The sequence below is a fragment of the Micromys minutus genome, assembly GCF_963924665.1.
Source record: "Micromys minutus genome assembly, chromosome: 4".
In the NCBI taxonomy this organism is placed as follows: Eukaryota; Metazoa; Chordata; class Mammalia; order Rodentia; family Muridae; genus Micromys; species Micromys minutus.
Window position 1 is genome coordinate 41,397,029 of NC_137973.1, and position 23,891 is coordinate 41,420,919.

Here is a 23,891-nt window from a genome sequence, read left to right on the forward strand (position 1 = left end):
TGTAGAAGAACTGTATCTTTAAATTCTGGAACTCTGTGCTTTAGCAGTAACAGTGCTGTGGGAGTAAGGGCAAAGGTCACTTCTTACTGGCAATTTGCAAAGCTTTCCCCTTTGAAATCAGCCTTGTGAGTGCATATACTCTGGTAGGGAGGGATAGGGTGGGTGCATATATTTCAGATTCTGGGAATGGCAGAAAGCTAGGTTTCCATGCTATTTCTTCTGTGCTGTGCCCAATGGATGCTAACAGCCAACAGGGATGAATAAACACATCTTCATGGAAAAGCCCAAGAAACAGCTTCATGGATCTCTCTCAGATGGGCTGGCATCTCCTCTCCCAGATGCCATGACACACTTCCCCTGCCCCAGAAGCTTAAAAGGGTCCCAGCCCTTCCCATCACAACTCCCTCCAACTCCCATTCAGCTGTAGCTAAGGAACCGAATTTCCTGGCCGTTTCTATCCACCACAGAGAGCATCCGTAAAACATTTCCTGACAGACTCTAAATGTTACCAACATCAATCATGGGATAAGCAGCAAAGCATGAGACAGAGCAGCCATCTCTGATCCAAGGTGGTATTAATTAGAAAACCAGGATGAGATCTATAGTCCAGGAGTGACCTTGACTTTGGCCCCAGCCAGGCTCTTTCTTAGGTAGGGTGTTTCTCCCCATAGTTGGTATGAAAACCTCAGGTGATGCATATTGCTTTTTTTTTTTAATTCATAATGTTGTAGTTCTCTAAACTTTTTATCCCTGAGGTTCTCAGAGGCCACTGTGGTCACTGGACATGTTGAATGCTCAGTTGCCTATTGCCCTTGGTCTCTGTTCTTCCTAGAAATTCATTACATAGGTAGTCAGGAGGAAGCTCAACTCAATGAACCCTAAAAGCTACTGAAACCCTGTGGCTTAGCCACCCCTGCTGGAGCTTCTGCTGTCCAGGGTCCCGAGGGTCTCTGACTTAGTCTCAGCTGCCATGACAACTAAGAAAGGGCATCTCCTCGGTGAGCTGAGAGAACCTGGCTAAAGCTGACCAAGGACAAATGAGTGGAGAGGGGAGAGAACGCAAGGTTTTCTGCTTCAGGAGATGCATCGTTTTCATGCCTGTGTGTGGGAGTGGCAGGCTCATGGTCGGCCATCTATGTCTGGTTTTACTCCTTACTAGATGAGTAACCTTGGAGCCTCTTAAAATCTGTTTCTTGTGTCTTAACACAGTAACACAAGACACAAAGCTTCTGAAATAAACACTGATCTATGATTCAGAGACAGGTGGACTAGAAAATAGCCCCACAATAATGATGTCCCCAGTTATGGACTTCCTGTTACCTACTACATCTGAGCCATCTTTACATCTCATTACAGAGCATTGCTCACAGGCTTGTTGTGGTGCTGGTGTGACAGGTGCAGTATATGACATTGGTAGTCCCACAATACTATACCAGAGCTGAAAGTTTCCTATCTCCTAGTGACATCATAGTCACCTTAGTATTTTAGTACAGCATTCGTGTTTGTGGTGATGCTGGTGGAAACAGGCTGCTGTGTTACCAATCATATAAAAATACCTATAGTTTGTACAGTACCTTCTACTTGATGAAGGTGATAGATGAGTGTGTCGTTAACTTACGTAGGCACTGTATCAAACTTTCCCTTTACTTGATTTATAAAGCCTGTAGTTAAGAGGGTGTCTCTCCTGTTCTGCCTGTTCAGTTCCATGCACCTGGCATTTGCCTCCCTTTTGAGCACATTTCTTTCTCTATTGCTTGGTTTAATCTCACCTCATTTTGTTCATCATGTCCCTAAATATACAAAGGACACTATGATTGGGTCCCATAAGAGGTCATATTATGACAAGATTAAAAGTGACTTAGGACAACAAAAATGAGTCAGCACGAACCATTCACCAGTCAGGCGCGTCCCACGCACCTTAGCTATAATCCCGAGGAACGAGAGAGTTCAACCCAATGCTTAACAGATGCCGAGGAAGGGGAAAGGTGGTTCTGGAAAAGGAGGGAAAGGAGATGCAGTCTCTGAGAGTGACCGGGCTGACAAGAAGTCTCAGGGTCCTAAAGGTGGTGGCAACTCAGTAAAGGTCAGACACATTCTATGTGAAAAACATGGGGAAATCATGGAAGCCATGGAAAAGTTAAAGTCTGGGATGAGATTCAGTAATGTGGCCACACAATACAGTGAAGATAAAGCCAGATGAGGGACGATTTGGGAGTGGATGGCCACAGGATCCATGGTGGGACCATTTCAAGAGGCAGCTTCTGCCTTGCCTGTAAGTGGGGTGGATAAGTCGCTGTTTACCCACCAGTTAAGACAAATTTGGGTATCATACTATTATGGTTGAAAGGAGAAAATAAAATCACATGAAAGACTGAAAAATAAAGAAGGTTCATATCAGTGCTGGCAAAATGGGTCAACAGGTAAGACCTTTGCCACCAAGACTGACAACCTGTGTTCAATCCCCAAGCCTCACACAATGGAAGAATAAACTGATCTTTGCAAGTTGCCTTCTAGCCTCTACATATGTGCAATGGCATGTGTGTATGCACATGTGAGTGTGCGTGCATGCATGTATGCACTCGCATGTGTACATGTGCGGTGCTTAGTAATAATCCCCACTTAACAAGTGTTAGCTATTCTGTTAATGTCTCAGAGTAGTTTTTCTATCTGCATATCTACATACATAAAAACAGTGTCAGGCAGGAGTGATGGCTCCTGCCTGTAATCCCAGAACTCAGAAGGCTGACACAACACACACACACACACACACACACACACACACACACACACACACACACGGGGGGGTGGTGGAGGGAAGAGGAAGGAAAGGATGAAGGGAGGGAAAAGGGGAAGGCGGGATGGAGAGAGGGAATGAGGAAGAGACAGAAGGGGAGGGAAAGAGGGAGAGTGGCTGGAAGGAAGAAGAATGATAAGAGAAAGAGCGGAATAGAAGGAAAGGAAGAAAGAAAAAGTAGCATAGTGCCTGTATTGAGACAAGCAAGTGGAGGAAGAGCCAGAGAACTTGCTGTATACCTCTGACCCAGCTCATAAAAGAGGTTGCAATATGCTGTTGGCACAGCTGGGCATGTGCTTAACAAAGGAATACTTGCTGCAGGACACAATAGTGAATGATTTCGTTCTGTGCTTACACTGTGAGTATACAAACCAAGATAAGTGCAACCCTGAGATGATTTATTTATTTCATATTCGCTCATCCAGAGAATGAAAAACTCTCTTGAAAGTGATCCACAGTTTCAGATCAGCCCTCTCAGCCTTGACAGATGGGATTATCCTCATCTCCCTTCTCCTCCAGCAATTAAAATACCAAGGAGACATTAGTCTCCTTGATTTTGACTTTCTCCTCAAGTAAAATGCCAATGGCCTAGAATTAATGTGGCAGCTGATTTACTGTGTGGTATCTAAAGGCACCTGCTCAAATCCTTGGAATCCTGGGAAGGGAAATGAGAAGGCAGGTCTTGATTGCTTTATGGGACTGACTTGTTGGCCTGTGATATTTAAGCTGTCTTAGTAGATACAATCAAGGAGAGGCTGACTCACCACAGATCAACATCCAGAATGGTAGACAACCCTGGCCTGCAAGTCCCAAGGCCAGGGGCATGTTCATGTTCTATGCCTCTGCCTGTTAACCTTTCTGTACCTCAGTTACTTTATCCACAATACAAAGGAGGATCTCCCTCAGGGGATGACTGTGGGCTTAAAATGAGATGAGGGGTATGAACAAGTCTGCTTTGCAAACATTGACTTTCCTCTTTAAATACAAGAATAAACACCAAGTTCACAGATACTAAGACTGAGACCTAAGTGTGGAAATCTGTAGCCATAAAACATTTTAGAAAGAGTGTCTGTCTTGCTGGGTATGGTGGCACCAACCTGTATTCCCAACACAGGAGGCAGAAGTAAGAGGATTGTTAAAAGTCTGAGTCCAACCAAGTCAGCCAGGGCTACCTGAGTAAGCTCCTACCTCAAACAAAATAAACTAAAACAAAAGAAAGAAAATGTGTGACCCTCTCTGATGTTGACCATTGTGGTGGTTGCCTTGTCTCTCCTGGTTCCTAAAAGCTTAGAGAGTAGACTAGGAATGTACTCAGACCTTGTGTGAGTTAGAACATAGAGGGCATAGTATCTATATTTCTTGTTCGGGACAAAGTCTCAGAGAAAGGTAGGTTAAGGAAGCAAGGAAGAGCTAATTTTGGCTCACAGTTTGAAGGTACAATCCGCCGTAGAGAGTCCAACAGCAGAGGCACGAAGCAGCTGCTCACACCATGTCCGCAGCCCAGATGGAAAGAGATGGATGCTGCCGCTCAACCCTTAGCTCATGGAAAGGTGCTGCCCACGTTCAAGGTGGACCCTCCTTCTCAGTTAAATCGGTTTCTCCATGGTCATGCCCAGAAGTTCCTCTTCTAGGTTGACTTTAAATCCTGTCAAGAGGACAGTGAAGATTAACTATCAGAGAAAGGGTCTCGGGCCAAGATATCTTTTCTTTTTTATTCCTCTTTTTTATCCTTACCATATCCCTCCCAGAAGCATCTCTGTCCTTGAAAAACAGAGGTCCTGCCCATCACACCTTAGAATCTGTTGCCGGGGAACAGCAGAAAGGGGCCAGGCTTTGGACAGGAACAGACACAGGGCCTGTTATAGATATCACTTCTGCAAGCATTGCTTACTCAGCACTCAGTATAGGATTTTGTTTTCATTCTCTAGCTTGTGTGCGCACACATGTGCATGTGTGATCATGTGTGCGCACACACACAAAAAGGGTCATCATCCATAACCTTGGTGTTGACCCTCAGGAGCTGTGCATCCTGTTTTCTGACACAATATCTGGAGCTCAACAAGCAAGCTAGGCGAGCTGGCGTTAAGCCCTAGAGGACTGCTTGTCTCTGCCTCCCCAGTACTGTGATTACAGTGTGAAGCCCCACTCCTGGCTTTATGTAGGTTCTGAGGGCTGAACTCAGATTCTCTTGCTAAGCACTTTAGTGACCGAGCCACCTCCCAGCCACATGTCTAACATATTGACTATGTAGAGCTCAAGTTCCTTCAAGAAGAGAATCCCACCTGCTTTCCTATAACCCAGAACAGTACTTGGCAAAGTAGGGGCAGAAGATCTATGAAGTAATTAAATCTGCAGTGAGGCCACAGCATGAGTCTGGCTCTTGTTGCTGGACACACCACTTAAAATGACTAGCTCTGTTGAACTTCCTGTACAACTGGCTTTCTCCAGCAGAGACAGAAGTCCTCCTTTGCACAGTATGCAATGCTGCCCAAAAAAGTTGCTCCCTAAGTAGTGGACAGACTATGGACATCCAACCTGTGTTCTCCCCTTACAATGCAAAAATCCCTTTGGAGATGATCCTTAAAGCTTTCTTTCTTTCTTTCTTTCTTTCTTTCTTTCTTTCTTTTTTTTTTTTTTTTTTTGCTGTTTCAAAAAGCTTTATTTTTTTCTTGGTCCAAGACTTGGGAGAGACTCCAGGGCAGTTACAAAGAGGCCTAGTGGCTTTACAGATTCATTCGGGTGGAGGTCCTGAGGCGGCTGGTGCAGCAGAGGAGGGAGCCCCTTGGAAGGCACAGGGGCCTCCTAGTCGTGCTTAAGAGTGAGGCGCTCAAAGAGATACTTGCCGAGAGATCCCTGGGGCACGCCAGTCTGCGCTGGCTGTGGCCCTGCCAGCCGACGGAGGTCGGTCAGGTGGTTGCCCATCTTCTTGATGAGCTTCACCTTATCCAGAAAGTGGCTTTCCAGAAGTCACAGAGATGTGGGTCTGCACGGGCAGAGCCCAGGGCATGCAGATCCAAGAGGGCCTGGTTCAGGTTCTTCTCCAGGGCCAAGGCAGCTTCCATGGCCTCCAGAGTTTTACCCCACTCATCTTGAGATGGCTTCTGCACATCTTGGAAGAGTGCACGGCCCCCACGTTCGTTCTGCAACTTGAGGAGATGCTCGGCGCCCTCGCGCTTCTCCTCGGTCAATTCGGGGGAGAAGTGGCCTACGCCCTCCAAAGCCACGTCATCCCGATCGAAAAAGAAACTCAGAGAGAGGTCGGTGCAGGAGGCCCGCAGGTGCAAGTTGACCAGGCGGTTCACGGCAGCTTCCACTTCGGTGGAGTAATTCTGACGGATCTGAGAAGTCATGGCTGGTCCGGAGTACAGGACAAACCACGAAGACGGTGTTGGCTGGTCCTAGGAGCTGGAGACGGCAAGGAGATGGTCCTGGAGGCTGCAACTGGAGAGACTTGTAGGGCAGCTGGAAGCTAAGATGGGAGCACCCGGGTCTGTTCCGTTCAAACACCGTTGAAGCAAGACACAGACCCACGGGACCTCAAAGGCGCTGCTCCTAAAGCTTTCTTTGTCACTGTTCTATTGCTGTGAAGAGACACCGTGACCAAGGCAACTCATGTAAAGGAAAGCATTTAATTGGGAGCTTGATTACAGTGATAGATGCTTAGTTCATGATCATCGTGGTGGAGAGCAGATAGGCGTGGAACTGGAGCAGTGAGTGAACTTATTCTGATCCACTGAGCCTGACATGAGCTTTTGAAACCTCTGAGTCCACCCTGACCCCATGACACATCACACCCAACAAGGTTCCCTAACAGTCCTACCCCCTGGTGACCATTAAAATATGAGTCTATAAATAAATAAATAAATAAATAAAATAAAATATGAGTCTATGGAGAACATTCTCACTGAAACAACCACATTTGCTGACCAGAATCGTGTAAATGTCCTGGTCTGTGTCCAGGGCTTTTTTGAAACATTTATAGAAAGAAGAATGTCTCTTCACCACCTCCTCTGCAACTAAAGCTCAAGTTAACCTACACAAGACCTCAGCTCAGAGACTCTGGGAGCTGTCTGCTTTGCTGGCAAGGGCTGCTGCAGTGGGCATACTGTGGGCTATCCTGGCTGCAGAGATTTTTCCAGTGCTGTGGGTAGATCTGAGCAGCCCCTGTGGCAAAGGTATGTTCAAGTGTAGTTTGGAGGTTTGTGAGTAAGCATTCAGGCTGAGCTCCTTAGCACTCCCAATATTGCCTAGGTTGACAAAGGCACTGTAGCAATCCTATGCTGTAAGCCCCAGCCAGACTTAACTGCTTGCAGCCTAGCCCGATTCAGTTTGCCCCTGCTAGATTTCTTAAGATCCTTACAACAAAAAAACAGCTTTCATCTACTCTGAATTTGTAAAGTGATTGAAATTCCACTCCTGGAATTCTAGAACATCAAGAGATAGCAAGTTTTGCGGGACTTGCCCAAGGTCGCACAAGAGGGTAATGAGATTTTGTTAGCACATATAACCCTTTATCACAAACTGTGGGTTGCAGTATATACTGGCAGTCAGGAAGAAAACAGACTCTGCGCCATGTTGGAGTGGGCGGAACTGAGCAGGTCATGAGTCTCTACCACAGTGCTTCTTCAACCTTCCTAATGCTGCGACCCTTTAACACAGTCCCTGTGTATTACAATTATTCTCACTGCTGCTGTAATTTTGCTGTTGTTATGAATTGTAATGTAAATATTTTTGGAGATAGGAGTTTGTCAAGGGGTTATGACGCACAGGTTGGGAACCACTGCTCTACACTACCCTTTCCTCTGAGGGAAGGACCAGTAGTTCTTTACTGAGGGTGTAGGCGGTGAAATAAGCGCATGTGGATTTTTCCCTGCTGACGGGGACTACGCTAGAGCAACAGTACGGCTGGGTGGCAATGGTGTCCAACTGTTACCCCACAGATAGGGTCTCCAGAGCCCACCTTGGGCTCACAAGTGTCATGCCATTGGGTAGAGTGACACATAGCTAATTCCGCATAAGCCTGCTTTAGCAAAAGCCTCACTGCACAGCCCAGCCCTGAAAATACATTTAATACAGGCAATTTCTTTTCCATTTATTTTCAAGAATTCATTTCACTTACCTAATTCCAGGCCAATAAATCTTAACATTAAGTCTGATTTGATGTGTGATGCAGACAGTCTAATTAAGGCCAGGGTATTTTATCAGCTCCTTTAAGCTGTCCTTTCTCTGGTCTGTAATTTTTTAGGCCAGTGTTGATCATATTTTTATTCATAAGGGCTTCATTCCCATTTGTCATGGTTGCATTAACTGGGCACCTAATGAAGGCTTGGATACAGAAGGCTGTATCTCATCTATCCTTGGGAGCAAAATTAATAAAGCAAAGGAAAAATTGCTTCCTGTTTCAAAATGCTTTTAGCCCACCTTGACTCATCATCTAAAATATATTTTACCATGTCTTCTAGAACCAGGACTCAGCTCAGCTTAGGACAGTGACTAACTTTGTCTTCACTCACAGACAACCACATCCCCTGTGCCCCTGCCTACTGCATGGCTGGAGAAACTTGGATAAGAGTGGCCATCAGCCTTTTTCCTGCCTGTCTGCTCAATACATGTTTATTGACGACCTTCTATAGCTGAGGCTCAGATATAAAACAGGTTCAGAGAGGTGAGACAGTGGCTCACTGGTGAAGCCCTGAAAGCATGAAGACCTGAATCCAGCCCCTAGGCATGTGTAAAATGCTGGGCATGGTAGTATGTGCTAGAAATGAGCGACAGAGACAGGATTCCTGGGAATTGTTGGCCAGGTGGACTACCCCAGTTGGTTAATTACAAGACAGTGAGAGATGCTGTCTCAAAGTAGGTAGACAAGGTTCCTGAGCATGATAACACACACACACACACACACACACACACACACTATACACACATAAGCACATGGCACATATGTCTACAAAAATTTAAAAAGAAGATTCAAAGCCCAAGTTAAATAGGTTGGCCTAAAGTCCAGTGGAAGGAAACTATCTGAGCCATAGAACAATACTGGGAGCAAACTGGAGAGCTTTTTTTGCCCCTGGGAGGGTGACCATTCCAACTAGTGTTTCTGTTGACAAAAAGTCACCAAGTGTCTATGATCCTGCTTGACTCGTGGGCTTTCTGGATTCATAAAGATCCTCGTTCCCCAGGGATCCCATAATAACGAACCACTAATTGAGTAGTTTACCCACAAGTCTGAAGCATTGATTCCTCAAATCACAGTTTTGGCAGAAGAGTTTCCTTCTGAGGACTGTGAGGAAGAGATACATTGTAGGCTTCTCCTCTTGGTCTGTAGACAGCTGTTTACAGCCAGAGTCTGTCTTTCTCCTGTACATGTCTCTTTGTATGAGGATGTCAGTTCTATAAGGTTAATGCCCACCCTAATGTTTTTATTTTAACTTGATTGCCATCTATAAAGGCCATGCCCACATTCTAAGACATTTGGGGGTTAGGGCACTCAAATGTGAATGTGAGGGAGATAAAAGTTTAACTTTCAACAGTGACCCTCTCTGAAGCAGGTTTAACAATGGCAGCAAGACAGAGATCCTCGGAACACTAGAATGCCAAATCAAAACAAGGCTTACTCTGTAAAGTAGACACCTCTCCTCTCTGAACCTCATATGTCATGTCTAAAGTAAGAGATATGGACTGGTTTCCATCTCTGCACCTGAGTTCTAGGACTGTGTTCTAGGCAGAGTCAGACAGTACAGAGGGAAGGGTAACAGTTTGGCCCCATCACTTTCAAGCAGGATGAAGTTTAGTTTAGGTTTAGACAAGACTCTGTGTAGCCCTGGCTAGCTTGGAACTCTCTATGTAGACCTGACTAGCTGGAAACATGTGGCTTTGACTCCAGAGTTTTGCAACGACAGTGAGACTGTACCCAGCTTATACACTGCCTTGTTTTCTGAGCTTTGCATTTTTAACTGTAACCAGAAGATAATAACATTAGCTAATACAAGAAGGGGGCAGTTGTGATTAAAGGTGTGTCGCTGGTCACATAGTTGTTGTCAGCTCCTATACACAAACCACTAGTGCCATGAATACTATGAACAAAGGTTGAGTTTATAACTAGTCTCAAGTTTCAGTGGTGTCCACTCCTGACTCCCAATCCCTGGCACCTACTAGAGCCCTATGCTGCTGCTTAGAGTGGAATGCTTGAGCTGACAAGACTTTGGCATCTTTGTGACAAGTCTTCCCTGTCTCCACCTTTCCTACCTTCTGTCCTGTTCCACATGACTTTTTCTTCTTAGAGTCAGGGCTAGAACTTCTGCTGATTTTTTTCCCCTCATTGTACTTTACAATTTTACATAAAATATATAGCTTTATATAAAAACAAATAATAAAATCAATGTAAATATCCCATTTGGAAAAGCTTTATAATGAAGCTATGAAGACTCAGCTTCTCCCATGGATGAGACTGGTCCCTACAGCAACCTCTTGGCACTGTTATTTTCTCCTGTGTTTCATCTGGATCCTAATCAACCTGAGGAGACAAACAGATTTTCTTATTCAATTGACTCTCATAATGTACCATCCTCTCTTACATAAAGTCTCCCATGTAATCCTCCCCACACCTTGATGAGCCAGAAGACAGTACCCCCATATCAAAGGGTCCCCAGAGACTCAGAGATCCCATTGGTGGCTAGTGCCCTGACCAGGATTCAAATGTATGCCTCTGACTCCAAGGCCACCTGCATTTGATATTTGACACTCTCCTTACCACTCTCTAATAACTCAGTAGGATTATACATCCTCCTTCCAGCCCTCACCCCCTACACACACACACACACACACACACACACACACACACACACACACACACACACACACCACACCACACTTTAGGGCCATCACTGTGCAGTTTTCTGTGGCCTTGGTGCCCCCTAGTGGCTCATTAGAGTTCATTGCACTGAAGGTTTGTGACTAAGCACTTGAGTTGTCCACAAGCCCTGGGATAGCACATCTCTCTGCACCCAGAGCTGGACCCACCATTAAAAATCTCTCTGTCTCTGACTCTGCCTCTATCTCATTCTGTCTCTCTCTGTCTCTTTCTCTGTCTCTCTCTCTCACTGTCTTTTATTTTTTATTATTTTTGACAGGCTCTTTCTGTGTAGCTCTTCAAACTTACTAGGTAGTCCATGTAGGGTCAGATTCATAGAAATCCTGAGTGCTGGGATTATGGTGGTGCACTACCATGGCCCACCAATACTGTACCTAACTGAGTCCCTCAGGAAGACTATGCAGGAGTCAAGGCAGAGGAAACAGCACCAAGATAGTAAGATCTGGGGTTCTGAACCAGTACCTCCTTCCTACTCCCAGGTGGGATATGTGGGCTTTGGCATTCTCAGTTGTGCCTACAGGTGACTCCCATTTCTCAGAGCTTGTTTGCAGGAAGGGGAGAAACAAAAGAAACTGAAGTTAAAGACCTGATAGTCTACATAAATCTCACTCTGCAAAGGATGCCATCTAAACTCTCCTCTAGAAAGGAGATCATGGGGATTGGGGAAATAGGTTTAAAGGAAAGGGGGTAATGGAATATGATACTTAAGAGTAGACATTGGAATATTGAAGGTAGAGGGGTACAGAGAGTAGGAGCAAAGAAATGGGGAAGAGAAGTTGGGAAGATCAACCAAAACAAAGTACTGTGACAATACCACAAAGAACTCTGATGCCTTGCATGCAGAGATGTCAACAATAAAAAGTGTCCCCAGGAAGCCTGTTGTGTTTTATGAAAAGACAGAGAGAGAAGAAATATGTTTGGTGGATGAATAGTCAGGTGTGGGGGAAGGGAGTGTCTCCATGTTGAGGCACCCCTTCCCCCTGAGGGATCAGCCACAAGATGACAGTGTAGTATGTAATAGAGTTTATTCAGGGCATGGGGAGGGGACTTGAGAGGGTAGTAGGGACAGAGAAAGGCAGAGAGACAAAGTACAGGAGTAGAGGCCAGCCATGAGATGTGGGAAGGGGGGAGGAGAATGGGGAGAGAGGAAAAAGGGGTGAGAGGACAGAAGGAAAGCAAGAAGGCAAGAGAGCAAGAGAGGAGAGGGTAGGCAGCCCCCTTTATAATGGTGCCAGGTAACTGTGGGGTGGAGCTTAGACAAAATGCTAAGATAGCCAGTTTCTGTTTCTCCCTGGGCCCCACATACAGAGATGGAGAAGGTATTCTATGCATTTCTGCTATGTAAACACAAGAAAAACTCTGGCCCATGAAGGGAGGCCGATGCTACAGATATGGGTGCTTGGGATGTCCCGCCATCATTCCAGAACCGGTTTTCAGCGTTCAGAGCTGAGGATAAAGAGTCATCTCACCCTGAGTGTTGAAGATAGCAGAAAAAAATACAAAGTCACACCTCCCCTATAAGCACCGGTCTAGTTCCCAGCACCCAGCTGCTCCCATAGTTCTCCTTCCCCTCTGCCCAGCTGTGCAGGACAGAAGGAAGCAAGACAGAAATCACAGCCTATGCCTGTCACTTCTCATAGGCCAAGTCCCTTCCTCTTCCTGATTTCTCCTCTTTCCCCGCCACCCCCCCCCCCAAAGGCCTACCTTAGACTTTAAGAAGCAGCTTAATCTGTAGGCTTTCTGAAAATCCTTTTATCATTTTTCTGGCTTTGAGATCACGTGAGATACCCTGGAGACATATTCGACCACACTGGAGCCAATGTTCACTCGAGGGACTGAATACTTGAAGTGTGGTCAGTCTGAACTGCAACGTGTCAAAGTGCAAAATATACTTCATATTTTAAAGACTTAAGACAGGAGAAAAATATTATTTCTTAATTAATTATATGTTGGAAATGACTTCTTAGATACACAAAACCGTGTTAAAATTAATCTTATGTTTGCTTTGTGTGGCTCCCGGGATATTTAAAACTACAAAGATGGCTCACAGTTTATCTGTAATGTGGAGGATTAGAAAGCCAGAAGAGCTCAGTAGTCGAGTACTTACCTACCACAAGTAAGGTCCTAGGTAAACTCCTCAGTTTATGCTTAGAGCTTCACAGAACAAACCGGAGAAGTCGCAACTCAGTAACATTTTTTTTTACCACTTGAGACCACAGGGAGGCAGAGCTGATACTGTTTCCTCAGGCATAGTTTTTTTTTTTTTTTTTTTTTTTTTTTTGCTTGCAAGAAGTAGGCTTTCTCTTAAGAGACTGGGGCAAACTTTGCTTTGAATAGTATCTAATACGTTTTTAAACACAGAGTCTGAATATGAGTCCCAGGTTAGCCTTCCTACCCCAACCTCCCAAGTGCTAGGACCACCATGCCCTGTGCTATGCAACTCTAACACAATCTCTCAAGGGTATCTCTAAAGTGCTATTCTAAAATCTGGATATCCCACATTGCGTTACCTGATAACTCAGGTAATTTCTCCAAAGCAAGTACCCCCAGAGCCCGAATTATATACCACATAAATTGGAATCCTAAGAAATTCTAGAATTCTAGAGCTGGGGAGATGTCTCAGTCAGCATTCTTACCTTGCAAACATCAAGACCTGGGCTTGGTTTCCAGATCCCATGGGTACCCTGGAAAAGGTGGCACACATGTAATCCCAACACTGAAGAAGTTGAGATGGATTGGAGACACAAAGATACCTGAGGAAGCTGGCCAGCCTAATCCCCACACTAGCGATAGACCCTGTCTCAAACACAGGAGGTTAATAGCACCTGAGGATCAAGTTAAAGCTGACTTCTGACCTCAAACTGCACATGCACATACATGCATGAATATCTGCAAACACATTGAACCCAAGCATACACATGTATCAAGACACACATGAACATACATACAAATACAGTCCTGGCTGAGGCAGGAGAATCACATGTTAGAGATACACCTAAGTTGTAAAGTTAAAAAATAATAATTCTGCAAGTTTCATTTTAACAGTATGGTAAACTGTGAGAGGGTGACTAAGTTGTGGCCTCTTCTCTTATGGGCACCAGATCAGAAAACAGGCTGAGTAAATGCCAGAGGTCAGATGCTAGAGGAAGCTTAGTGATAGGCATGCTGCACAGGAAAGGGTAGAGATGAGCCACGATACATCTCCTTTTCATAACACCTTCTCAGTGTGAAGAGTACACACACAGTCTTTAGAATGACCATACCTTTTGACCAAACAATTCTATTTCTAGTAACTAACCATAAATAAAAAATGTAAATATACAATATTGGGCTATAAGACTATTCAGCCAGCAGGGCAATGGTACTACCAGGGGAAAGGGTGGGGAGGGGACACAAGAGCAAAGTCACTGCTCACTAATAAACAGGAAATCCAGTTTAGGTGTAGCTGTAATAACAAATTTGGGGTGTTTTCCAACTATTACAAACAAGTAAATAAAAACTTATAGCATGAAAAGATATTTATAATAAATCCTGTGAAGAATCCCTGGTACAGAATTCAGAGTTGTATATACAGTATGTATGTATTATTTGTAATGTTGCTTTTTAAAAAAACATTACAAATAATACATTTGCATATAGCCATATGGAAAAGATATTCTCTGAAATATCCGTATTGAGCTGCCTTCTCTGCACAGTAGTACTGTGGGTGATTGGTTTATTCTAAAGTTTTTAAACCAGGCAAGCTGGTGTAATCCCAGCATACGGGAAGTAAAGGCAGAGAGACCAATAGTTCAAGGCCAGCCTCAGACACACTGCAAATCTGAGGCAATGAGGGGGGTATATGAGATACTGTGTCTAAAACAAAACAAAAAAATACAAAATTTTAAAAGTTAAAGTCATAATACATGGTCTTCACTATCATCTAAAACTTAAACTTAGTTTCTTTTCCTAAAACTTCCAAGGACCTAACTATCAAAAGTATCAATGCAAATTAAATTTGGTGCATGGCAGTAAAGGACCAAGGTGGGAGAATTCGTGGCCAGCCTGCAGGAACAAAGAAGGTAGTGTTAAGATTCTGACACTTGCCCAGCACTCAGTTTGGGATTTCAGTCTGTGCCATCTTTTCCTTTAGTCCCATATGTGCACCCCTCCCCATGGGTCCTGTGTGAGGTTATTTCTCCGACGGGGGTAAAATAAATCAATTTAAACCAGATAAGATTATGTTAAAGGCAGGTTTATTGGGAAGCTGCTCTCCGGTGAGCGATCCTCGGCCCCAAGGACAAAGGCCGGGGAAGTCTCCATGGGGAAAGAAGGGGCTGGGGGAGAAAGGGAGAAATAGAGAATGGGGCATGCGTGCAGAGAGAGTAGAGGAGAAGGAGGGGCCAAAATGTCTGGATTATATAGGGAGGAGTCTTTGGGGGAAGGGCAGCCCAGCCCCTGGGCTGAAAAGTTCAGGGTTGGGGGTAGGGGATGCCAGGTAAGGACTGAGGTGTGCTGTGAGAACCTGGAGGTCAGGTATGCTATGATATGTAAGGTATACACCTCAGTCTCTTGTCCTGGGGTCAGAAACCGAATATTGTCTTCTTGACTATTGCCCAGTTGCCTAGATGAGACCCTGCCGGACCTGCCTGGTTACTTTAAAACTTAAACAAGATCTACTTCTGGTTATTGTTAGAACCAAAATCCAAAGGTTAAAAATCACTAAGACTGAGTGCTAGGCCAGGAAGAGGCCCTGTGGCCCGACTACAGATTTCCCTGCGGATGGAGAGTAATCTGAAGACCCGGCACCCCGAATCGAACATCAGCCATCACCGGTCCTGTGGTGGTAGCTATTATGGCTTTTTCGTTAAGAGCGCGAACGCAGAGCTGAGTTAAATTTGGTCCCTCTGGAGACGCCGTCCGGGCGCCCTTCTCGGTCAAGTCACGTGACCGAGACTCGAGGTGAAGAAGGAAGTGTTTTGCTGCGGGGTCTTGAGCTGGGGACGACAGCGGGCGGAATGGAGGCGACTTTGGAGCAGCATTTGGAGGACACGTAAGTAGCGTGCGGCACGTCCTGGATTCCGGACAGGGAAGCAGGAGTGGGAAAAGCAGCATGGACGACGAATGTTTGCGGAAGAGTTCGGTGCGCTCTGGGCAGCGAGCCCGTGACTTCTGCATACGGCCGGGCCGCTGGATGTAAAAGTTTCGCTAGGCTCTATGAGCTTCCTAATGGAGCAAGAGCCTTGCGGGCCCAAGCGATAGAGGCCCAATCACCTGTCATGTTGAAGTCGTCCTTAGAAGCGAGTAGCTCTTCAGAAGTTTGGGGAATGGATTAGGTTTGGGGAAGGATGTCCCAGGTGTGTTAAATTGAGCCCCCGCAGTGCAAACGCACAAGCACATCTTTCTGCATTTGTAACCCAGTAGTTACTCAGCGCTTGTGAATTAAATAGATCGGTTAAGTTTTTTAGCTATCTCTGTAAAATTTAAAATTGGGAGGTGTAAAGTGGCTTACAAAAAGACACCTCTCCCTTCAGTTTATTAATCCCGCCCCCCCACCCCAGGAACAATTGTTACTTCTTAACAGTTGTCTTAATGGGTTGCGGTCCTAGAGCATGCTTCTAAACCAAGAACAGAAGAACCCTAAAGATAACTGCATTGTTTGTGGCTTTGCGAAGCAGAGGTACCCGGATCGGTCTGTTGTGAGAAAATGGTTTCTTTAACTCACAGTTTTTCCTTTGGAAGGGGGCAAAAAAAAATTTTAAGGGCTGAGTTGAAGTCATAATGCTCGGTGCATAGAAAACCTGTTTGTACTACAATAATTTTAGTATTTTCTTCACATCATATGGTTCATCTTTTTTGTGCTCCCAAAACTAGAATGAAGAATCCATCCATTGTTGGAGTCCTATGCACAGATTCACAAGGACTTAATCTGGGCTGTAAGTGTCTGCTACCAGCCACCCTTTGAAGTTCACTGGGAGTCTTAGTTTACTCTGCTACTATCTTCTAGCTGTTATTTGTGTTACCTTTTGGGCATAGAGATTATCTGTAAGTAAGAGTAGATAATTGAAGCCTTTCAGTTGTTTTTTAAAAGGCAGAAATGTTCCTCCCAGTTCTACAACTGCTCCTATTAAGATGTTTTTTGAATACATTTTAAGTGGTGTAGAAAGGGGCTTTGGATAAGGACACTCTTTACTGTAGGCAATCTGTCTGGACACATTATTTCCTTTATTGCCTCAGTAACCCTGAAAATGAATGCGGTTAGCTGGTAGTTCAGCCACTCTCAACAGAAAGGCATTATCAGTAAAAATAGGGATTTCATAGTGAGTCACATCTGACTTCAACCCCATTCAGAACAGAAGGAACCTCTTGGGGCTTCAGTTTCTTCATTAGGTTATTTGATTTCATGTGTGTGTGTGTGTGTGTGTGTGTGTCTGTGTCTGTGTTTCATGTGTTGGGCTCTTAATTATCAGACACCATTCTTTTTTCTTTTTTTTTTAAACCTACTCTACATGGCCCTGCTGTCCTGGAACTCACTTTGTAGACTAAACTGGCCTGTAATTCACCAAGATCTGCCTGCCTCTATCCCGTGAAAGCTGGAAACAAAGGTGTGCACCACCACTCCCAGCCAGGCACCATTCTTAGTGTTTTGTATTATAAAACTTAAATATCCTCCCCCAATTCCCGAAGCCCTTCATGGTAGAGAAATTAAATATGGAGTTTAAGTGCCTTTCCCGGGGTCATACAACTAATGAATGGGGCTGAGATAGGATGTTTTTAAAGCTGGCTCCAAAGCTTACAACATTCAGTGCAAAACCCGTCTATGACGTTCAATAAATTGTACCAATTACAGATAAGGAACTAGGTCCAGAAAGGTGAATAACTAAAGTTAATTAATGTCAGAAATTAGCAAACACTGGCATGCTTATGACTGATGCAGGTCTTCAGAGCTCTGATCTTCTGCTGGTTTGACTGGTAGAAGTCATACAGTTATGTCTTATACAAAAACCAGCCATTTGGAACTAAGGTAAATTTTTTTGAAGCATTTGCCAAGTCACTAATAAAAAATCTTAAATGCACATGTGAAAAACCTGAGTAAGTAAAACCTTCAAGGTGTGAAGTTGCTCTTTCCAGTAGACTTGCAGGCTACACTTTTGCCTGTGGGTTTTTTAATGTAGGAATAGTCAATCCAGAATTTATGCCAGGGTGGTATATTGTTTACTACCTTAGTTTTAAGTGTAAGCAAGCCCCTGTTGCCTTTCTTTTGGGGACCTATGATAAGCTTACCTTTTGTACCTAGAACCTGATTTAGTTAATAATACAAGCTAAAGCAATAATAGCAAAGAAGCCCAGATAGCTTATGCTAGCAGTTGCTCACAGGTCTTCACATATGCTGGCAAGGTGATCTTATAGCTGGACTTCTGAGTAATGGCTTGTTCTTTGAAAAGAAATTCAGATCTCCCATAAGGAATTAATTAGTGTCAACAAGCCCCTTATCCATACTGAATGCTTTTTGTCACTCTCGCCTTTGAATTTCTTGGTTTCAGCAAGGTTCCTATAAAATGAAGTTACGAGCATCAGCTGACTTGAATTACAGCTTCCTTATATGCGTGAGAAGGTGTTTAGAGATAGTACAGTGGTGGAAATGACTGAAAACTACATGTCATTTATGACTTTGCTGATTTAAGAACAACTGTCAGGCTTTCTCACTGACAGAATCAGCTGAGTACCAGGTGGGAGAGATCATTTCTCATTGGTACTTAACCTAAAGACAAAAGGCCATGAGCTGAGTTTCTTTTTCACAAATCAGAAGTTACTAAACTATAGGTTTATGTTAAATTTTAGACACTTTTCACTATTTTCTAGGCCGTGGTACCCTGTCCGATGAGCATGCTGGAGTGATATCTGTTCTAGCCCAGCAGGCAGCTAAGCTAACCTCTGACCCCACCGACATCCCAGTGGTGTGTTTAGAATCAGATAATGGGTGAGTACATATCAGCACACCCCATTGTGTTTGTTCTGAAAAACTCTGATTGGGCTTCCCCTGCATTCAACGGTGATTCTGTAGTCAGTGTTCCACGGGGCCAATGGACATCCAGGCCTCAGGACAGACCTTTATTAAAATGAGAAGAACTGTCATGAGCTGTCAGTTTGCTCATGACAATAAAGGAAAACAGTAAAACACACATACACACACACACACACACACACACACACACACACACACACACACACACACACACTCAAAAACAATTAGTTGCATAGAATTCCCTAAAGTAATGTCTTAAAGATATTCCTAGATAAAGGTCTTTATTCCAATGGTAAATGATAAAAATAAGAAAACAAAACTGGAGCTGGGGAGATACCAGAGCTTAATTAAAATGTGTGAGCCACAGTCCTGAGGACAGGAGCTTACATCCTAGCACCCCAGCACCCACACAATAAACACCTGTAACCTCAGCTCCAAGCCGGGGTCAGGGAGTGGGTATGTGTAGGGAGGGCAGAGACAGAAGGTTTGCTGGGGTTTGCTGTCTTCCAGGCTAGCGGAGAAAAGGAGTCTCGGGCTCAGGGATAAGACCATACATCAAAAGAATAGCTGTACAGTAATAGGACACACAATACTTTCTTCTGACCTCCATGCATGCACATAGGTATATGTACATGCACACATTTGTATGTGCACACTTGCACAGACATAGAATATATGAACCTTTAAAAATGCATACTATGATCAGTTTGGAGGATGGGAAAGAAGAGGATATTAATACTAATGTATATAGAATATATATACAGATTAAAATTAGAACCAGGGGCCAGCAAGATAGCTAAGCAAATAGAGGTGTTTCCCGCCAGGTGTAATGACTGGGATTCCATACCTGGAACCCACATGGTTGAAGAACAAACACCCTGCAGTTGTCATACAAGCAGTGGCACACATACAAACACTAAAAAATAAGTTACATATAATAAAAATTAGGAGCTGGGAAGTAGGTCAATGGTTGGAAGCACATACTACTCTTCCAGAGGACCTGCACCAGTGCCCAGCACCCACATTGAAAGCTCACACCCACTTGTAATTCCAGCTCCAGAGGATCCAACACCACTTTCTGGTCTTCTTGGGCACCAGTGTGCAAATGACATACACAGACACACACATAAAAAAAATTGTTTTAATTTTTTAATCAAAACATTAGGACCAGGAAGGAGGCTAGGCTCGTGACAGCATATGCGAGGCCCTGGATTCTAACTCCAACAGTACCACCAAAAGTCTCCAGGGTGGGGGAAATCAGAATTATGTTGAGTAGTAGGGCTAAGGATTACTTGTTTTTAAAAATTAAAAAATTAAAAGGATTGATTTCCTTTTTTGTGTTATAATTATTTTTACCCACAATATTCAACTGTTTGATGCCCATCTGTGCTATTTATTTATTATTATTTTATAGGAAGATTTGCCTCATGGTTTGAGATTGTAGTCCCTTTATGGATGGGAAGTGTGGGACTGTTCATATTTGCTTTGTATGTAGATATAGATAAATATGCTATTGTTTTACATCTTTAATTAAATATATTTAATCTTACATTTAAGACACATGCAATAAGAGTTGGCTGAATATTTTCTTTTTGGCTTTTCAGGAACATTATGATCCAGAAACACGATGGCATCACAGTTGCTGTGCACAAAATGGCCTCTTGACATCTGATGCCAGCTCTCCAGTGGCCTCTCACCAGAATTCAGTCATGCCTGTCTCAGTTAACTTGTAAAACCATTAAAGTTCCAGAAATCAGGCCATTCACTTAATGTCCAGTGTGGACTTCCTTATTAATATGACAGCCAGTTGCCAAGGTGTCAGTTAGAGAGGAGCGTGGTGGCCTTGTTTGGGCTTTTGTCACTCTGCTCTTTGGTGACAGTCACTTTAGTCCAGGATCACAGCCCATCATGGCCTAGAACTGTGTAGCCCAGGCTGACTTCAAATTTATGGTCTTCCTGCTTCAGACTCCTACATCCTGGGATTATAGTGTTTGTCACTAAAGTCTAGGTCACTTTGTATATAGAACTTTGTTGTGGTCAATAAACCTGTTCTGAGGAAAATTTGGTTCATTTATAGTCTTTTAAAATTTTTACTTAATGCTCTTTTGTTGTTGTTTTTAATTATCAACCCCCCCCCCAAGTTTTCTATCATAAAACTACTTGCCTCTTTTTCAGTTTCTTAAAATGTCTGTGTTCTTATGCAAGGGCACATGAACCAAACATTTCCCTCAACCTAGGTGACACAGGTAATGTCGTTGAGTCCTTAATAAGACAAACTATTTCTCACTATAAAATATGGTAGGTACTCCTGGTTTCTGTGTGCAACTAAAGCCTAGGGGTTAGCACAGTCACCATCTGAACTCTGAGGGAAGGCCTATGTCCTTTTATTGACATGGGCATGCGCCACCACCACCTGACGTGGAGGGACTCCATTTTAAACATCACCAAGAGCATATCAGAAATAGGCATGTTGGACAAAATTTCTTTTACCGTTTGAGAGTAAAAGTAATCTTCAACCTTCAGTGATTCTCAGCAGAGTACTGCACAAGCAGGTGAAAAGGAATTTGTGTGTGTGTGTGTGTGTGTGTGTGTGTTATGTTGGTTTACGTATTTTGTGTGTGTGTTGAGATCAGAAGACAGCTTGTGGGAGTGTATTTTCTCCTACCATGGGTTCTGGGGATCCAGTGTTAAGCTTTTACAGCAAGAACTTTTATCCACTGAGCCAGTCTTAGTTTGTCTATTTGTTTAAATAGTTTCTACTGCTCTTTGGCAATTTAATATTTCCCTATATAAAAGAATTCTAGAGTATTATACAGAATAAGAATTTTGAGTAAGACACTTGAAGGCCTTAAGCTGGTACTTAAGTAGAAGGGGATTATATAATGTCCTACTTCAGGCATACAATATATATGTTTATCTGCACCACTGCCAAGCCTGTTCTGAGAGCATGACAAGTGTCTTACATCCCAAGCACCTAGTACAGTTCCTCATGCACAGAAGGCATTAAATAAACACTTGCTGAATACACAATATAAGGGTTTTGTGGTATAAACTGGGCCTCCAAGAATAGAATGGATACAGTGAGTAAGGATTTCCAGCAAGAAGATAGCAAAGACAGGACAAACCAGGGAGAATATGTATATAGCAGCAGATGCTGTAGTCTGTTAGGTGAAATCGCTGGAAGGCAGCTAACTCAAAGAAATGTGCGTTCCTTTACTCTCAGCCATCAAATGAGTTCAGCCCAGCAGTGGTGGCAGGAGGCAGGCCAGTTCTCCAGCCCTGAAGCCATCATGTCTGCGTGTACAACTCAACCTTTAGTGAGGGTTATGTATGCTAGAGAGATACTGAGCAATTTGTATGTATTTAGTCCAGTCAATTTTCTGTATTCTAAACTGTATCCCAATTTAGAAAAGAATGGGTTCCATAAGATACAAAGAAAGCAACAGAGCAAAACAAGAATAGGAACAAGAATTTTCTAGTCATAGAAAAGGAAAAAAGGTACCTGATTTCAATTTCTCTGCATCCTGCTGATGGTAATGTTCAATAACATGGTGTAAGTGCTCACTGTGCACCAGGCTTAGTTCCAAACTTTCAGGTACTGCCTAATGCAATTTGAACAAACTTTAAAGTTCCTCCTATGGCCTGTAAGATCCAGCTCCAGACTACTGTGTGTGCCACATGTCTTATATCTGCTTATCTCATAACCTTCCTCTTTAGCAGTGAAGCAAACATTTTCTCACTTACTCACATTACCCATCTGAGGTAGGAAGAAGTATATCCAGTTTATTAATAGAACAAGATCTGTGCTGGGAAGACAGGAAGGCTAGATGTCTTATTACTTTCCTATTGCTGTGACAAAATGCCCATGGCCAAGACAGCTTAGCAAAGGTTTCAGAGTGATAGAGCTCATGATGGTGTAAGCAAAGGCATTGGGGTAGGAACAGCTCAGAGATCAGATCTTCATCAAAAGCAGAAAGCAGAGAAAGACACAGGGAATGTGAGGAGTCTTGAAACCTTAAAGCTTACACCATGTACATTTCTTCAAGCAGTGCTACACTTCTTGAAGTGTTACACTACTTCCTGATCCTTTGCAAACAGCTCTGCCAACTAGAGGCCAAGTATTCAAGCTTCCTGTAATTCACTGAGCCCGAGTAGACTAAAATCCTTCCATTCTTTTTGCCCATTTGTTTGATTCTTTGACCTGGGGTACTGGCCCTCCATTCCTAAACTGACTGAAACTTACACCTCAGTTTTGGTGACCTTATTTGTAATGTAACCCACCACTGACTTCCAGGTCTGCAGTTTACTTATTGCAGATGTTGGTCTTCTTAGTGTCTATAATTATACAAATTAGTTACTTATAGTAAACCTTACCGTCCCTCCTTCTACTGCCAACTGTTTCTGGCTCTGAAGAACATTATTTCTTGGGGAAAGCCAGGAAAATTCCTCAGTGTGCTGGATAGGTATATGTCAACTTGACACAAGCTGAGGTCATCTAAGAGGAGGGAACCTCAATTAAGAAAATGCCTCTACCTGGGGGGATTGCCTCCTGTGGTCAGGCAGAAACCCCAGTGGATCAATAGGGACACAAACCCACCTACAAATCTTTCTACCCAAAACTTATCCTGTCTATAAGAAATGCAGGGATTGGGAATGGAGCAGAGACCGAGGGAACCAATCAATAACCAGTCCAACTTGAGACCCATCAAGCACTAATCTTTGACTCTATTAATGATACTCTGTCATGTTTGTAGACAGGAGTCTAGTATGGCTATCCTCTAAGATGCAAACACCCACAGCCAGTTTGGGGACTTTTTTTTTTTTTTAATGTATTTTATATACACAGACACACACTGTTGATGTCGTCAGACACACCAGAAGGTGGCATCTGACCCATTACAGATGGCTGTGAACCACCATGTGGTTGCTAGGAACTGAACTCAGGACCTCTGGAAGAGCAATCAGTGTTCTTAACCACTGAGCCATCTCTCCAGCCCAAATCTAGGAACTATGGAATAAGAGAAAGGATTGAAGGACAGGAACTCTAGGAAGACCAACAGAGTCAACTAACCTAGATCCTTGGGGATCTCAGAGACTGAACCACCAACCAAAGTATAGGATAATGTCATTATACAACAGGGTAGGCCCAGCCTATCATTAGATGAGAAGGAAAAGTAGGCAGGGAAAAGTCTTTGGAAGGAGGGAGCAGGAGGAGGAGC

General features: G+C 43.7%; 1 protein-coding gene and 2 pseudogenes across 3 annotated transcripts; 2 read left to right on the forward strand and 1 right to left on the reverse strand.

Moving 5' to 3' along the window:
• The first annotated feature begins 1,966 nt into the window (after positions 1-1,966).
• Positions 1,967-2,357, forward strand: LOC308420310 (peptidyl-prolyl cis-trans isomerase NIMA-interacting 4-like; annotated as a pseudogene). The gene has a single exon. The product of its transcript is annotated as a peptidyl-prolyl cis-trans isomerase NIMA-interacting 4-like (transcript).
• Positions 2,358-5,596: 3,239 nt separating this feature from the next.
• LOC308420308 (ferritin light chain 1-like) lies at positions 5,597-6,144 on the reverse strand (annotated as a pseudogene). Its single transcript has one exon. The product of its transcript is annotated as a ferritin light chain 1-like (transcript).
• A 9,456-nt stretch (positions 6,145-15,600) lies between these two features.
• On the forward strand, positions 15,601-20,713 carry LAMTOR5 (late endosomal/lysosomal adaptor, MAPK and MTOR activator 5). The gene is made up of 4 exons (XM_080916262.1): positions 15,601-15,699; positions 16,521-16,582; positions 18,510-18,627; positions 20,277-20,713. The coding sequence occupies exons 1-4, from the start codon at positions 15,665-15,667 to the stop codon at positions 20,335-20,337; spliced, it is 276 nt and encodes a 91-aa protein (XP_080772388.1). The 5' UTR covers positions 15,601-15,664; the 3' UTR covers positions 20,338-20,713.
• The last annotated feature ends 3,178 nt before the right edge of the window (positions 20,714-23,891 follow it).